Here is a 17,583-nt window from a genome sequence, read left to right on the forward strand (position 1 = left end):
AGGCCACACTTACTGGTCTGGTATTAACATTGCCCATGACCAAAATTATCTCCTAATACGTTTTTCATTTTACCAACCAACAACTGTAATAAACCAATTTTATTACACAAAGCTAAAAATTACACATACGTAGTTTACACCTAATTTTTTTTTACAAGCTGACAGAAGATGAGCTTTTAAGAGACAAGTTGTTATGTGAATCTGATGTCTCTGGTTTATGTACTTTAATTTGTTAATGGGTACTCTACATTAATACAGTATTTTATCTGTTGAGTCTTTAATGTCAAGTTTTCGTTTGAGTTGATTAATTGTTTTCTATTTTTTGGAAACAATTTGAGAACGTTTGATTGTAATTTTCTTTCAAGATCAAATCAATATTATTTTGATCCATTTTCGCAGGGCCCATAAAATGAGTGGAGCCAATAGGCCGGTGCCTACTTTGCCTTTCTGGTGATTCAATAATGCCTTGGATGCTGTATTCTTTTTTATTTTATCAAGGCGTAGATATCCTTACCTTCGCAACTTCGGCTGTCGTCAAGAAGCACATACCCGGACGGGCAGCTGCAGTGAAAAGACCCGGGTCCGTTCACGCACAAGTGCTGGCAGAGGAACTCCGAGAAGCTGCACTCGTCCATATCTAGAAAGGCGGGAGAGATTAATGTGCAGGGGTTAGCTTCTGATGACCAATTGAACAAATGTGAACATCTGTAGAGGAATAACATAGATCTTTCCCAAAGAAGGGATGAGAGTGCTTAAAATGACCTCCAGCAAACGGATGTGAGCGATGTTAATTTTTAAAAGAATACCTGCCGGGGCCAAATATCTTTGCAGAGAAGCCTGCGCCTAGCACCATAAAATTTTAGCATGCTGTAAAAAGGCTACTCTCTTCCCCCTTTTTTGTTTTGTTTTACTCTTGCAGGTTCCTGAATTCTCCCTTCCTTGCGTTTTTTCAGTCTTTCTCTCCCTCCTTCTTTTGCCTTGTGTGTGGTCCCTCTTGCTCTGGGTCAAAGTCTGATGAGGAAAGATAAGTGCTGGTTTCTAAAAATGAGTGCCGGTGGGCGCCACCTGCAACCACCGGCTCAAATCAATCACTGGGAGTATGCTAAATCAGTAACAGAATTCAAGTGAGACAGGACAGGTGTGGCTGAGTAATCCTAGTGTAAGAGCATAAGCAGAGCCGGACAGGCTTGACTTGTGGTGTATTAAGGAAGCAAATGACAGTCTGGGTTGGCTGGTCATGGTGGCCCTTAGTTTTCCTGTGTATCGGCTCTATTGGCAGGTAAATAGGCCTGCAAACTTCTGGAGTGACCCTAACTTGTTGGCGAAATGGAAAGGTTGAATTTGAACAGGACTATCTCATTGAGAAAGCAAAAACATTTACCCTTGTCCTTACCTCTTGTTTATTACATAGTTGGACAAGTAGTGTAGTTGCCCACTAACCCACCCCTGCAGGGCCTTTGTACATCCCTGAGGGATCCAGGCTAAGTTATTTTTAGTGACCTGTCATAAAATTTTGTGAAGGTGGAGTGGTCATAATTTTGGGATACACCAATGTGCACAAGATGTACAGCGCGAAGAGGAAGATGTTGGCACTTTGTGTCCCTACTTTTTGGAAATATGCACAGAGATTTTTTCATCCTTCAAAGGGCTGCTGCTTCTCAAAAGTATCAAGGTTGTGCTAATTTGACCATTTTCATTGTTCTAAGGGAATGTTACAGGTGTATTTAATATTTTGAGTTTCTCCACCAACAAGTAATTAACGACTTTCCAAATGTTCTACAAAGCTTCAGCAATGCACCTAAAGGACCCACTAAACATTTTACCCAGCTGGGCTTTTTCCCCATTGAAAACAAACAAGAGTTCTGCATATTTGGCACACCTAGCTCCAGAGGCCCCACGCTGTGCGCAGCATTTAGATGGAACAACCTACCCTACAAGAACGAATTTTCAAGCAAGGAGAGCACAACGAAGACGTCAACACTAGAATTCTGTAATTTTAATACCTGTGAATATTTATTTTTACTTATCCTATCACACAAAAATGGTTCTGTCTGATCCACTCAATATATATGAAAAGAAAACATTGTAAAAACATTTTTCAAAAACATACAGATGAGTCAAAAAACATAGAAATCCATTAATAGAAACATTTCTCCATTCAAGTATACACCAATCTCTGGGATAACTGCAAAAAGTGCGCGTGCAGTGCAAAATAGGTGTATACAATAAATACAACAGAGAAAACATAAAGCAGCATTCAGGTTCTTTCAGTGTGGGGGCCTGGTCAAAATCATCTTGTACGTAAAGTCTCTAAAATTAGGACATTGCTGGTACATTTTCAAGTATTGTATTGGCTCAACTTAAGCCCTTTAGCTACAGGCCAAGAGTACGGACACCTCAACGTTTCGACCAGCTGAAAAAGCATGGAAGTTGTACATCAAAGAGGGGGTCTTCTTCAGGACAGTAAAGGAACTTCCTGTATTTCAAATGAATAGTAATAAATCGTATGTGTGTGAGAAAACAAAAGTACACTTTAATGGGAGACTAATGGAGACTCACCAAGTAGTCTGACAATATGGCTTACTTTTATTTAAGCATACTCCCATGCATTGTAGAGTGTGTGCTGCTATACTTTCTTTCCGTTGGTGCACCATTTTGAATTGAATACCACCATATTCCACGTGGCCACCACAAATACACATAAATATACAAGGACCGGTCAGGTCTCGTAAGCTCCTATTAACCTGTAAAGTGAAAACCGGTTATTGTCATTGCACAGTGCAAAGCTGTTGGATTAAAGCAGGAAGGGTTGGATGTGTCTACAGCTAGGCACACACTGGAGAGGAATGCAAATATCCCACTTCTCTGTAAGGAAAACAAATTGCAAAGTCCTATCAAAGCAGAAGTGGTTTGTTTGAAAAAACTAAAAGACAGTGACCTATCAGTGAACTAGAAAGACACATCCAGGTGCATTACACACACCCCGGCAGCCCCTAGAGTGCGGGGGAGGGACAACCCTTCAGGACCCCCCCACCCAAACCTCCGGAGCGCATTAAGCCCAGAACCAATGAATATCTGTGAGATATGGAATACTAAGGGACCCCCTTCATAATTTGCAGGGCACTCCATCATTTAATGTTACTCTACTGCATCCAGGCATCCATTTTATTTTCAGTCTGAAGGGAGTGCAGGTCTCCTGTGATACAGCCGTAGTGTTAGTTGATAAGGTGGAATACACACCCTATTGCCAGACATGGTTGTTCAGATTTTGATTCCTTTAGTGAATTTATGAATACACAACCCCTTAGAAGCATTATTTATAGATTGGTTTGTCTTGGGTTTGTACCCATTACTAGAATAGGAGCCAATTGACTATCACTGAATCCTAGCCAGAGTAACATCAATATCATCAAACTGGATAGAAAAGTGTTTACATGTGTAAAAATGCAACGGTGAATGGACAACTGGCTTATGCATTAGTTCATTAGGAATATTTTTTACTGATGTTGTACACACCAGCAAGCCTTCATGCTACTGTTTCTGATGATACTTGATAAATGCTTCAGGTAAGATGGATGAGAAGAATCTCCTAATCAGATCGAACGGCCACTTGCAAATGTTGTTGTGATATAATGTGGAGTGTGGACCCACCATTGCCCCCTACTCATCCAGAATTCCATGTTTTTTATATTAATATTGTGTATATTTCCTATTCTGTTTATCATTGCAGTGATAGTATCTTGTTCTCTGAATCAGTAACCAATAGCTTTAGGAACTAACATACGACAGTAAACTATGGAACGAGATGTGCAATGCATTATGTTGTAAATGAAAAAGAAAGACATTTAAATTAAAAATAATATTTATGTAATTCAGGATGGCTTCTATATATCGCTCATAGTGCAAACATGATTGTTTCATCAACAACAATTAACCAAAAATGCCAGTGGTAGAGAAGGTGACATCACACATCCTTTGATCCCTGATGACTTCACATGGCTCACCCCTTGTCCCACCCTCAGGCCCTCAAGAAAGCAACAATATGAAATGGAACTTACAGAAAGTACCTGGGCTACCAATAGTCGTGCTCAGGCAGTTTCTTCCTTTCAGAATCCATGGGCACCAGTGGGCATGCCTGGGCTGCCACTTCCTTTCTGACTTCTGAGACGAGGCATAGCACGACAGTACTGGGGGTACTAATTGGCAAGCCCTGGTTACTGCTTACTTTCTGACCCTAAGTATTACCTGGGGGACCAAAATACAAACCTGCACAGCAACTTTATTTCTGACCCCTTAGAACAGGCACATCAAGGAGGCATCACGAGTTCCTGTGGGCAAGCCTTGGCTACCACATCCTTTCTGCCCACTGAAAACACACCTAGTAAGGCAATTCCAGGATTACCAGTCGGCAAGTAAGGCAGTACCAGGGGTACCAATTGGCAAGCCTGGCTGACACCTGAGACCACACCTAGTAAGGCAGTACCAGGAGTATCATTAGACAGGCCTGGGCTGCCACTTCTTTTTTGCTCCCTGAGACCAGGAACAGCAATGTAGTCCCAGGATTACCAATCGGCAAGTAAGGCAGTACCAGGGGTACCAATGGGCATGCCTGGCTGCCAGTTACTTTCTGACAGCTGAGACCAGGTGAATCAGGGGCAGTACCAGCTGCACCAGCAGGCAAGCCTGGAACAGCCACTGCTAGTCCTGGATTACTTCCAGGTGAAAGGTGGCGAGAGCAGGAGGCAAGAGAGGGCAATGTAGTCGAGGTGGTGGGAGCCAGGTATGATGTGTATTTGCAGATCCTTATCTTGATGCCAGTACTTGAAAAGTAAATAGAAACAGGCCGGGTCTCAAGTGCTGTAGAAGAGCTAAATATGGCATGGTAATGGAGCATTACAACATTATAGAAAGTGCTTGTGTAATGCGCATGTCATTGTAAAAGATGCATTCAAGAAGACTTCAAGGATTACCATCATTATAAGCTAATTGCCGATGCTCCTTCACTTCTAAGCTACCATATCTGATGATGGCTTTGTAAGACCTCTGTGTAGAATCCTGTGATTCTGTTCCGCGCGCCGTGCAATGGTGTGTCCCAGCGTGTGGGTGCGTGGAACAGAATCAGGACAGAGGAAATACAGAGCGTGGAGGAGGCAGCGGCGGTTGCGGTGTCTCCCTCCCGGTCAAGACAAGAAGTAAACTATTCAACTTTTCAACTCACTGCCTCGGCCCAGATCTTTTCACTGGCGACGAGGTTGTAGTGCAGTGCAGACCGGGAGGAGAGACAGCGGCGAGACAACGGTGATTATTTTATGAAGGCAGTGTCCCGGAAGGGTAATTTTCAATGACGTGATTCTGAGGAGAGGCTGGTTGACTTTGCGTGGGGGCTCCATATGGAAATTAACTCCATCTCAAAGCAAGGCAGCAACAAGGATTATCGAGTTACAGTGTTGCTTAGCAACAATGGGAAGCATTTCCTGATTTTTTTTTTTTAACGCAAGAATTGTCGGGCTGTAGTTGCCTAGCAACCGTTAGTAGCTGTATTTGAAGGTTTGAGAGCCCAGGTTGTTGCTAAGCAACTGGAGACAATATTGTTTTGACTGCTTTTCAACCCAAGACATTGTATATCCTGGCAACAATTTAATTTTTCAAGGAGTTGGAACTGGACTTTTGGTATTGAAGCAACTGGAAATGCTATTTTGGAGTACTAAAGTTGGGAAATGTTTTTTTTATATATAGTTAAAGTCTGAGCCAGAAGCAAATATTGGGACTCTATTGTTGTGTTAAATAAATAAAAAATAAAAATTAAAAAAAAGAAAATGGAAGGATTTACTGCACCAAGTTTTTTTTTTAACACCCCTGGGGAACCCATCATAGCCTGGGAGGACTGGAAAGATGTTTTCGAAGCATATGTCCTGGCTGTGGGTGGAGATATATTCACAGCATCCAGAAAATTGGCCGTGTTGAAGCACTGTTTGGGTGCAGAAGGAAGGCGTATTTTGAAACATTTACCATATCCTTATGAGGATGGAGACCAGGATGAGGATGAATACGAAGTTGCCATGGAACAGTTGAATTCCAATTTTGGGAAAAAGAAAAATGTTGTTGTGGAGCGTTTTAAATTTTTAAAAAGGAGCCAATTGCCAGGAGAGTCTGTTGAAAGTTATGTGGCAAGTTTGAGGATTTTGGCAGCTACTTGCAATTACGGTCATTTTCAGGATGAAATGCTAAGGGACCAACTGGTTTTGAAAGTTAATGATAAAAAAATTCAAGAAAAATTGTTGAATACAGAAGATTTGAAATTACAAAAAGCCATAGACTTCATTAAAAGAGTTGAGATAACGAATGATGGCTTAAAGGAACTATCTACTGCGCCAGGAGCTGTGAATGCAGTCAATGCAGAAGATTCTAAATTCAAAAGGAGAGATCTATTTGGAACTTCTGCGAAGATGGATGGAAGAAAGGATATTATTTGTTACAAATGTGGCTTCAAGGGGCACATAGCGACTGATGCTTGCTGTCCTGCGGCTGGGCAAGTGTGCCGGAAGTGCAAATCCAAGGGACATTTTGCAAGAGTGTGCAAAGGGAAGCAGATTTACGCAAGTAGGCGTAGAGTAGCAATCAATTCAGTGGGAAGTGATAGTGAGGACGTTGACACCCAACAATTTATTTTTCAGGTGGTGGATGTTGGGAGTGTGAGTTCCAGTGGTCCGCAATGCGTAATTAAAATTGATGGGGTAGATATACTTGTGATGGCTGACTCTGGGGCAAGATATACTTTGATTGGGAAAGAAAACATATCTAGTTTTCCGGCGCATGAGATTAAACCACCGATGTACGTTTCTTAGCTTATGGTAACAAACCCACTGAGCTTGTGGGGTATATGGACGCTTCACTAGAGTTCCAAGGGACAGTTGTCAACTCTAAAGTATATTTTGTGGAGGAGGGTACCAATTTATTAGGTTGGCCGCAACAAAAAGACCTCGGCATAATTCTTGATTCTAATCACCCTGATCAGGTATTGGGGTCGAAGTCTAGTGTGCACATGGTGCAAAGAACTAACTTTGTTGAGGAATTCCCTCAGGTGTTTAGTAATAAGTTAGGAAAGTTGAAGGGGTTTATGCATAAAATCGTTTTGAAGCGGGATGCTGTACCTAAGGCGCATAAACCACGTCCCGTTCCCATTGTGATGAAGGAACAATTACGACAGGAATTATCCAAGTTGTCCGAGCAAGGTGTGATTGAAGAAATCGAGGCGTCTGAGTGGTTGGCGCCAGTGGTGATTGCTAGGAAGGCCAGTGGTGACATGCAATGTGTGTGGATTTGCGTGATCTGAATGCTGCTATATGGGTGGATAGACATCCTCTGCCCAATATTGGTGAAATGTTATCCAGAGTGAAGGGGGCAAGTGTATTTTCTACTTTGGACTTATCATCTGCGTATCATCGGATTGAGTTACATCCTGAGTCTCGAGCATTAACCTCTTTTATTACTCCAGAGGGGACATACAGATTTAGACACATGCCTTTCGGCTTGGCGTCATCAGTATTTCAACGGGCAATGCATCATTTACTTAAAGATATCTCAGGTGTTACATATTTTCAAGATGATATCTTGGTGTTTGGTGGTGACCAGGAAGAACATGATGGAGCTATGAGAAAGGTGTTGAGTGTTTTAAGGGAAAGTGGGCTGACGATCAAGTTGGAGAAATGCAGATTGAGTGTGCCGGAGGTGGAGTATTTGGGTCATTGCATTAACAAAGATGGGATTTCGCCTAAACTTAATTTAGTGGAGGGAATAGAAAGGGCGCCTTCTCCAGCCAACAAAGATCAGTTAAGGTTATTTTTAGGCCTAGCGGAATACTACTCAAAGTTTATTCCCAAGTTTGCCGACAAGACTGTACATATGAGAAAGTTGTTATGCGTGTGAGAGCAATTTGTATGGAGCACGGATTGTGAGAGAGAATTTTGTTTGTTGAAGAAACAAATTGCCTCAACTCCAGCTCTTAAGCCATTTGACACCAAGGATGAGGTCATTATCAATGCAGATGCCAGTTCCGTGGGGCTGGGAGCGGTATTAATGCAAAGAAGAGAGGGAAAAGAAGTGACAATTGCATATGTTTCCAGACCGTTGAGTTAATCAGAAATGAACTACTCCACCATCGAAAAGGAGGCATTGGCATGTTGGTGGGGTGTTGACCATTTCCGCAAGTATGTCTGGGGTTTAAAATTTGTGATTCGTACTGATCATCGACCATTAGTAGAAGTATTTTCGACTAAGGGGGCGGGTAGGGCCACACCTAGAATAGCTCGTTGGGTGGCCAGAATGTTGGAGTACAATTATGATTTGGTGTATTTTCCTGGAAAAAAATGTGTTGGCTGATTGTCTGTCTAGGCTTCCTGTGCGTTCAGTTCTTGGTGGAAAGGGTGAACTTGAACTTGATGAACTCATAGCCTCTGTAGGTGTGGATGTAGGATGTGTGACAGGAGGCAGAATCTCACATGAAGAATGGATGTCTGTGGTTCAAAATGATGTTGTGTTGCAATAAGTGATGGGTTATTGCTGACAAGGGTGGCCAAATAGAGGTGGTGCTTCTTGCGAAGCAGAGTATTTCCGTCAAGTTGGTGTAGAGTTGTGTATGATGAATGGAGTGGTGTTCAGGGGCGATTTGTTGGTGGTTCCTTCTGTCTTGCTGGAACGAGTATTGAAATTGGCTCATGAGGGCCATCTCGGAATGAGCGCAACAAAAAGGCGGGTCAGATCGGAGTACTGGTGGCCAGGCCTGGATAGGGATGTGGAACATCATGTGAGGGAGTGTGTGTTGTGTGCATGGAGCGACAAGTCTCAAAAGGTTGTTAAAAGTGATCTTGTTGTGTCTGACAAATCGGATGGGCCGTGGAAAAAAATAGCCATTGATTTTATGGGTCCGTTTAATATTTTGGGAAGTGTGCCGAAATATGCTTTGGTGGTCGTGGACTATTTTTCCAGGTGGCCAGTCGTGAAAATGGTAGAAAACATAAATACTGGGTGTGTTGTGGAGTTCTTGATGGACTTATTTGATTCAGAAGGAATCCCTGAGACAATAGTTTCTGACAATGGTGTGCAATTTGTATCAAGTGTTATGAAAGAGTTTTTATGCAAATTTGACATAGAGCACATCAGAGCATCTGTTTATTATCCACAGAGTAATGGTTTGGTGGAGAGGTGGAACAGGATGCTGAAAGAGGGGTTGCAATTAGCGATCTATAATGGTGTAAATTGGCGGAAGGCAGTGAAGGACCTAGTTTGGGCATATCGCACCACTCCCCATGGTGTGACGGGAAAGTCACCTTTCGAGGTCATGAGAGGTAGAAAACCGAGGGCATTGTTGTCAAAAGGTGTGGAAAATAAGAAGTTTAATATGAGTGAAATACCGGGTGATTACAAAGTTGGTGATTGGGTGAGAGTAGTGAAGGGCGCATAGACACCTAAAGGGGACTCTAAATTTTCAGAGCCTTTGGAGGTGAGAAAAGTGTACAAGTATGCTGTGTTGCTGAGTGATGGAAATGTGTGGAATCTTGGGAAGCTTATAAAGGTGCCTGTATGGTTTAGTCAGGAGAAATTGTTGAACAAGGGAAACAAATCAGGAAACAATGTAAGTGATGATACCAGTACGAGTGAACCCCCAGTGAATGAATCTCCATTGAATAGGAGTGAGCATGAAGGTGTGAAGGTGAGGGACAAGTCGGTGTTGAGAAGGCCTAAGAGATTTGATGACTATGTCGAACAGTAACGTTGGCAAGATGCTTTTGCTTAGTATAAACTTTGTTGTATTATCAATATTTTATTCAGCACAATTAATTATTATGTATATAAGTATTACATTTATGCATCATATAGCTATTCATGTTATGTTAAAGTTTTCATGTATTATTATGTGGTTGTTATTTTATTTGAGGGAAGGGAGGTGTGTAGAATCCTGTGATTCTGTTCCACGCGCTGTGCGATGGTATGTCCCAGCGTGTGTGGGCACGTGGAACAGAATCAGGACAGAGGAAATACAGAGCGCAGAGGAGGCAGCGGCGGTTGCGGTGTCTCCCTCCCGGTCAAGACAAGAAATAAACTATTCAACTTTTCAACTCACTTTCCCCGGCCCAGATCTTTTCACTCTCCTTATAGATGCACCTTTCCTCGGTGCACAAGCATTGCTTTTTGTGTGGTGGTGTATTGCTTGAAAGCATTGTGCTGACTTACATCCTGTTAGGGCTGTTTATGAGGTACCATTAAACCGGCAATTCAGGAAAGAACTCAAGACCTGCCTATCTGAGTGAGCAGATCACCACAAAGCAGTTAGCTATTCCAGCGCCTTCAGACCCTCACAGGTGATTTGCTGATCTTTACAAAACCTTGATTGGTTGATTGATTGATTGATTAAAGAAGAACACCATGCTGATGCTAGTACATTTACAGAACTTGTAGAACTGTTTGTGAAGGTCCACAAAACAGTTTCTGCTTGCGGATCATTGTAGAAGAACACTGGCAGAGCTGTGTGGGAATTCCATCCGTACAGAGGAGTCTAGTGTGTAAGGTTTCGGTACTAAAAAGCATGTGTTTAATGCAGGTCAGGCTAGAGATTCTTCAGCTGAACTATGCCTGACTCCAAACGGGGAAATTGTTCCTGCTTTTGTAGGTAAGAACTCATCCAAAATATTATTGGATGATTTGTACTTAGTACGTTTTGAATGGATTACTGGGCCTTCTCTGATTATCTCCTGTTTTTTGGTGTACACGCAGAGAGCACCCCTCTGCTCCTCTGGCTACATAGCTACCTTCATGTATAGTCCCTTTAATCTTCCTTACTGGACAAGCTATAAAAGACAACTTCCAGATAGATCGCTCTGTCTTTCCCCTGCCTCTCCCCCCTTTTTTACTTCCATCTGTCTGTCCTCCCCAAGACTCAAAACTTTACAGAGTGGTTAACCTAACTCCTGCAGTCAGCAGGGGATGCAAATTGGCAGCATATTAGAAACTATGAACCGTAACACAGGAACTGGAGAGTTAAATTTTAACCGCTTGCTAATTACAATTAATATTTGTGTGCCTATCTCTCACATCTCCTATTCCTTCACACTGCTAAACATTGCATCCCAACGCAACATCTGGTCCCTCATGCACCACATCAAACTGCTTCCCACAAGGGATCACAGCCATGACAACACTGCCAACGAGCACGCCATAATACAGTATGCATGCTAGTCATCTGATAATGTCCTGCAGCAACCCACAACAGGGAATCCTAGCTATGCAAATGCAACAGGACATGAGTGCCGGGCACACAAGGGGCAAGAGGAATATGAAAGGTAGAATGGCAGGTTACAGGAGAGCTAAGTGATCTATGTCAGGGCACACAGTCTCCTATCCAGTGGCAGAGCACAGCGCATCGATTAAGAAAGAGCGAAGGATTTTTAGTCAGTGAATGTGTCAGGAAATGGAAAAGAAGCCTTAGTTGAGGATTAGGGGACAAAGGTGATTTTATCAAACGCTCCTCTAATGAAACTCCAACATTCTTCCATTTTAATGCATGGGAACACCATCCTAGATTCTAAGCCTCATCATGGCCATATGTGAAAGCTTATGAGATATCTGGGCACTGCAGTGGCCATTCACTCCTACATCTGTTTCAATTCAGAAAATGGACTGCTACCAACTGGGCAGGGGATGTGATCCACTGTCTAATCAATTCCACTGGTCAATCAGGTCCAATATGAAATGTACAAATATCACCTATACGTTCCGTTAAATACCACAGAATGTCTTTGAAAAAGCGGGTCTAGACTGCGAAACATGTGTCAGCTGTATTATGTATGTTTGGGACAAGGAAGTAAATAGTATGAAATAATCACAACATGTGGCCTCAGAAGCTTACTGTACAAGCAAGAAAATATATGGGAAGAAAGCAACTGGACTTTCAGTAATAGGTTGTTAAACACATAACACTGATGTGGTATAATGTGTGAAGGCATCCAGATTTAAGGGTACCCCGAGAAAGTTTGTTTAGTCTGAAAGTATAATTAGTAGCACCAGTGGGTTTCTGGAGTCTCTCTCAGGGGTGTAACCATCAATGGTGCAGCATGTGCAGTGGTCCTGGAGCCCAAAGCACTGAGGACCTTAATGCATCCCCTTTAGCTTTCTTTTACAACATAACCATGTGTGAGAACTGGGCATTTTTCTTCCTTGCATTACAATCCATGGCAACCTTGCAATTCAACTGGTCTAGGTGGTGTACCCACTACGTCGGGCCACTTACCCAACAAACCCCAATGTTATATGCTTCCATTTTATCCATGGAGAACTTGACACAAAGAGATATAATGAATTGCTCACAACGTCAAGGAGTGGCAAGTGGAAGGATCCACATTTAACTCCTAATTCTGAATCATTTTCCACAACACCTGAATGGTTGCATTCCATAATATCAAGCTAAATAATATCAAACTGCATATATATCGACTCCAGAATTTCTTCCACAAACTCATTGGCAATGAAGCATATACAAACTTATCAATGGAAGCATAATACAGATTTACTATTCTTAACTCTACAACTCTGACAAACATTAGTAGCCGTTATTCTGGAGTCAATATATTTGAAGGTTGAAATTAAACAAACTTTACTCTTGTAGTGGAAACACCGACTGAACCCATCTCCAACTTGTAAGAAACTTGACAATGCACATCAAGTTGCCAAAAATATATAATATCAAATTTTGAGTGTTACCATTGCAAGTAATTCCATCGTCTCCAAGTTCATAGCCAGGATCACAGCGGCACAGGAAAGAGCCGTAAGTGTTGACACAGTTTTGTACACATGGATTTTCAGTGGCGCATTCATCCACATCTGCAAGAAGAGAAGTTTTATAAATATAACAAAGACAGTAATATGCTCATGTTAATAAACTGCAGACGTTTGCAAGTGTTTAACATGGATACATGGTATATATAACATATAACATGATGATAACTCAATGGTACAGCTCCAGCTGAGAATGATTTGAGAAACTACAAAGAATCAAAGTGTTCCTTGCAAATTAAACATAGTTTTCAGAGTCAGGCTGTCAACACAACAAGGTATAATACCAGCTTGTGAATGGTAGTCCACCACAAGTAATAAGGGGCCATATGTACGAACACATTTTCCCATAGACACAGAGTGGACAAAACCCTTTGATACATCTGGCCCAAAGTCACTAATCTGTTAGGTGGAGGCAAAGGTTCAGTAATTTAAACCTGAGCTCAGCCATTGGTAGCTGTGGCACAGAGCAGACATGCTTCACTTTGAGAAAATGTGTCAAGTATTTTGAAATATTAAAACAGTTAAACAGTCCGAAACACATCACAATAAAAAAAAAACACTCCAATTCATAAGAATAGAGTAAAATTGACTAAACAAAATGACATCAAAGTACCAAACATTTAATAAGGGGAACCGAAGATATGAATTAAGAGAAAAAGCACCAAGAAAAAGAACATTGCTAATGTGGCGATTTTAGGCCGACCAAAATGGAGCTGAGCTCGGATTCTCTATTAAGATTTGTCACAGTCAAAGATGTTACCTTAAGACTTAGGGCCTGATTTAAATTTTGATGGAAAAGGTACTCACAAACGACGACCGAGTACCCTTTTCACTAACCTGAAGGTCAGTCCACCTCATTTAGAGTTGGACGGACATTCAGTCTCCGCCACCTACACACACCACCAACAGTCAATCGGAGAAAGGGCCTTCAGAGGTTTGCCATGTATCCACCCACTGTATTTAAATTGGGCAGTCACATGGCAAATTTTCACCTCCCGTCACTGGACAGCTGACAGAATATCACAAACAAAACTATCGTGTGGACAGAATATTGTGGCAAAAATATCAAAGATCAAAATATCGAGAAGATAAGTGCAAATCAGTGCAAATAGGTAAGTATAGATTTACTATTCTTAACTCCACATCTACACACCTCAAAGAGATATATATATATATATATTGTCAATGTACATATATGTGGAGTTAAGTGTAGTGCAACATAGAAACTTACCTTTCCAATATTCTTCTCCTTGATATGAAAAACATGGTAAAGGGCATTGAAAAATTTTAAATGATGCCCTATGCCATGGAAGTATGGTGAGAGGGTCATTGTTCTTTTTATTATCAAAAAGAAAGTTTCTGCTTTGGAATTTTCTGTTTGAAAATAAAAAGAAAGTTGTAAGTTTGATGTATGGCTCCATCATGTTCACGGAGCAGTTTGGAGAACCAACACTGCATTTCAAGGAACTGGCATCATGGCGTTTCCTGGAAATACATGAGATGTCTGCAGGGCCAGCCAACATTTCTAAATACAGCAGGCAGAGGACCCTCATCATGACGAGAGTAAAATACACTGACAAAGCAAAATCAATCACTCCATCCGCCACAATTTCAATCAGTCACTTAATCTTTGAAAATTAAGTCATAATCTTCTAGCTGGGCAAGGTTGCAGGCTCTGTTCAAGGAACTCCTCTTGAACCTGGATACCTGTTGAACTGCTGAAGCTTTGGGTTGTGGTAGGAAAAGCCCTAATTGTAAAAATTCTAATTTCACTCCATTTCTTCTTGTTGGCTGGATACTTTTCGTGTCTTTTCCCTGACAAGCTGTCTGGATTCAGGCTTCGTTAGAATCCACTAGTGGAACAAGGCTGCAGACTTTATCCTACAATGAGTTCCTCAAGGCCGGATGCCATCTCATAGAGGGTCTGTTAAAACAGATTTGCTGCATTGAAGAAGTTCAAAGTGGAAGAAATCTGTTTCTTCAGCCCAGCAAAGTCCCACCAAGACGGGATCGGCTCAGGTGGTTGGTCACAGTCCTCTGGGAGCTGGAAGTCTCAACTTTTCAGAGCTTGTAGGTAAAGTCAAGTTAAACATAGCCACGGGTCCCAGGACCTCAGTGACAGCACTTAGGGTTTAAGATTTACTCAAGCAGAGGGCACCAGCATGGTCTAGTCCAGGTCCGGTTGCAACTAATTAGGTGGGCATTTCAGGAAGAAGGCTTCTTGCAGCTTATTGTGTCCCTGTAGCCACACAACAGGTCAGACATCTGACCCTTGGAGACCACTACTTTCTACTGCATACAAGTGAAAGCAGGCCCAGTCCTCATAGGTGCAGTCTCTCTTATGTTCTTCCACAAGTCCAGACAGTGTTCTGAGGATGGTGCACATTTATGGTTGACACTAGATAGTGGATGGGACAGACCCCCAGCTCTTCCCTAATAAGTGAAGAAAAGTTTCCAAGGGGCAACCATACCCACTTTTGCAACAGTTCCTGTGTGCCCTGCTGTAAAAATATTCTACAGTGTACTTACTTCCAAAATCTAAAATCGGGTTTATCTTTCTCCCTTATACACAGCTCTGTGCTATCCATAGGTGTGCCCAGGGAAATGCGTAGCCCCCTCCTCTGAGGTCATTCAAGACTGGTTGTGGGGTAGCTTACCTCCAACATGGTTTTAAGCCATCTTGGCTTCCACGGGTCTCACTTTACACTTACTTGTGAAAGGGCAGGCCCTTTCTATGTTAATTTTCCTAAATACTTCTAAATTCACCCTTGACCTGGATTTATAGTAAATATTACAAATAGTGGTTGAATCATTTTTTTAGCTGTTCCCAAACCGAGACAGCAGAATTAATATTATAATCTGCACTCTAGGTTTCTTGTAGGACTGCCAGATTCTTCAAAAATGTAAATGGCTTTTGGTAACTTGTCACTGTATGGACATGGTAACATATTTCTACATATCCCACTTCTAAATGCCATGCACCGTACCTTGTGGGCGTCCAGGGCTACATTAGGGGAGATGTGTTAATATTAAAAAGGAACCCTTTTCCCCTGTCAAAAAGGCTGTTTTGGCAGGTTAAGTTGCATGTGTAGGCGACAGTTAGGCTACAATAGTAGGCCTGAAACTATGTTTTCCTGGGACACACTAGTGGATGGTACAATGAGTGCTGCAGACAACAGGTGATATTTAACTTTCCTATTTAACTTTCCTTGCCTTAGGTGTAGTTTCTACGTCATATACTATGGCAGTATATGTGAGTTAAATATGCCAGTCGGGTACTAGCCAATTTCTACATGTTTTAGGATCAGAGCATATTTACGGGGCACTAGACAGCAGTGCCCCTGTGTGCAGTCTGAAAAACAGCAATAAAATTCACAAAAGAATTGGAGTAACCACGCAAAAAGGACATTTTCTCATACAGCTAATATGTATGATTTAGCATGGCGCAACGAGGAGAACTACTTTCATTTCTCCTTGCTTTTTGCTTTTTGCTTTTTCTATGTGTGCTGATTTCTGAAGCACACATAGAAAGCACAAAACGTCATGAATGATTGTTTATGTGCAGGAAGATATTCCTTCCTGCACATAAACAATCATTCAATAATGATGATTTGCTACTTCTATGTGTGCTTCAGAATGCAGCACACACGGAAGTAACGAATCGCCATTGTAGATTGTTTATGTGCAGGTAGGGACACCTTCCTGCACATAAATAATCATTTACTTCAATGCAAACACTTTTGCACTATGGTGAAAGGATGCCTGAGTTGGTTCTGGCAGCTAAATTTAACGCCAGTGCGAGGGGAAACACAGGAGGGCACTGTATTTGTGTAAATATGGCGCATCCCTGCGTTTCAGACGTGACGCAGTGTGGCGCTTCCCATTTTGGCACAGCGTCACTTCTGTGGGAAAATAAAAGCTTGTATGGAAAGGTGGCGCTTCTTGCTATTTGTCATTCGTTGGTCATTTATTTAACTGGATAGTTTTTGCTCCTACACAAGGTATTCTGTTATTGTTTAGAACACGGCAGTTCTGTGGTTCACTTTGAGCGTGTTACATGTTTGTAGCGATCTGCACCTCGCTCCACTATGTCACGCCCCACTATGCATGCTGTTTTCTGACCCTACAGCTTGTGCCCCATTATATGCTCTTGCACCCATGGTGCTGGACGTCTGCTTCCCTCTTCCCTGCCACTATCTAAGGCACAGTTCAAAATGGCTGTGCTTTGTAAACCTTTGTAAACAACGAACAGTGAAGGCAAAATCGGTTTATGTGCGTTTAAAAATAGAAAAATATTTAGCACTTATTTGGCAGCACTCTTTGCCATTTACTTCATTGCATTTAAAACGTCACCATTCCAACGTGGAGGCGGGAGCTGTGACTATGAAGGTGTCTGGCATCAGATGTACCATGTAATGCACTGGAGGAGTTAACAGTAACTGGGGCGGAGGCCAGAGCAGCAGCAGGTCGTCCCTCCCACCGTGGGCACAGGCTTTGCGATGAAGTCAGGAATACCTTTCATGAGGAGGGGCTGAAAATGCTCACAATCTGTATCAAGGGGAGAGCCTGGGTGTCTTGCAGGAGAAGTGTAGCAGTATGGATGTCTGTGACCTCAGGGAGATAGAGCAACTAATGAATCCGTGGCAGCTCATTAAATATTATTGAGGTGTTATGCCCTCAAGATTCATGTACCCTTCCAGTGCATGCTGCAGCTGGGCTTAAGAGCCTCCTGTATGCCTACTGCAGGAGGAAATG

The 17,583-nt window shown here is 42.1% G+C and overlaps 1 protein-coding gene across 2 annotated transcripts in view; it reads right to left on the reverse strand.

Annotated features, from left to right (window-relative positions):
- Positions 1 to 17,583, reverse strand: part of FBLN5 (fibulin 5) — a 250,350-nt gene that overhangs the window by 71,800 nt on the left and 160,967 nt on the right. For both annotated transcript variants that reach the window (XM_069208195.1, XM_069208194.1), the window contains exons 7-8: positions 12,754 to 12,873; positions 515 to 637 (exon numbers count right to left, since the gene is read on the reverse strand). In XM_069208195.1, coding sequence (XP_069064296.1) covers positions 515 to 637; positions 12,754 to 12,873 — 243 coding nt within the window. The remainder of the gene's footprint in view (positions 1 to 514; positions 638 to 12,753; positions 12,874 to 17,583) is intronic.

Source organism: Pleurodeles waltl, chromosome 9, assembly GCF_031143425.1.
Source record: "Pleurodeles waltl isolate 20211129_DDA chromosome 9, aPleWal1.hap1.20221129, whole genome shotgun sequence".
Lineage (NCBI taxonomy): Eukaryota > Metazoa > Chordata > Amphibia > Caudata > Salamandridae > Pleurodeles > Pleurodeles waltl.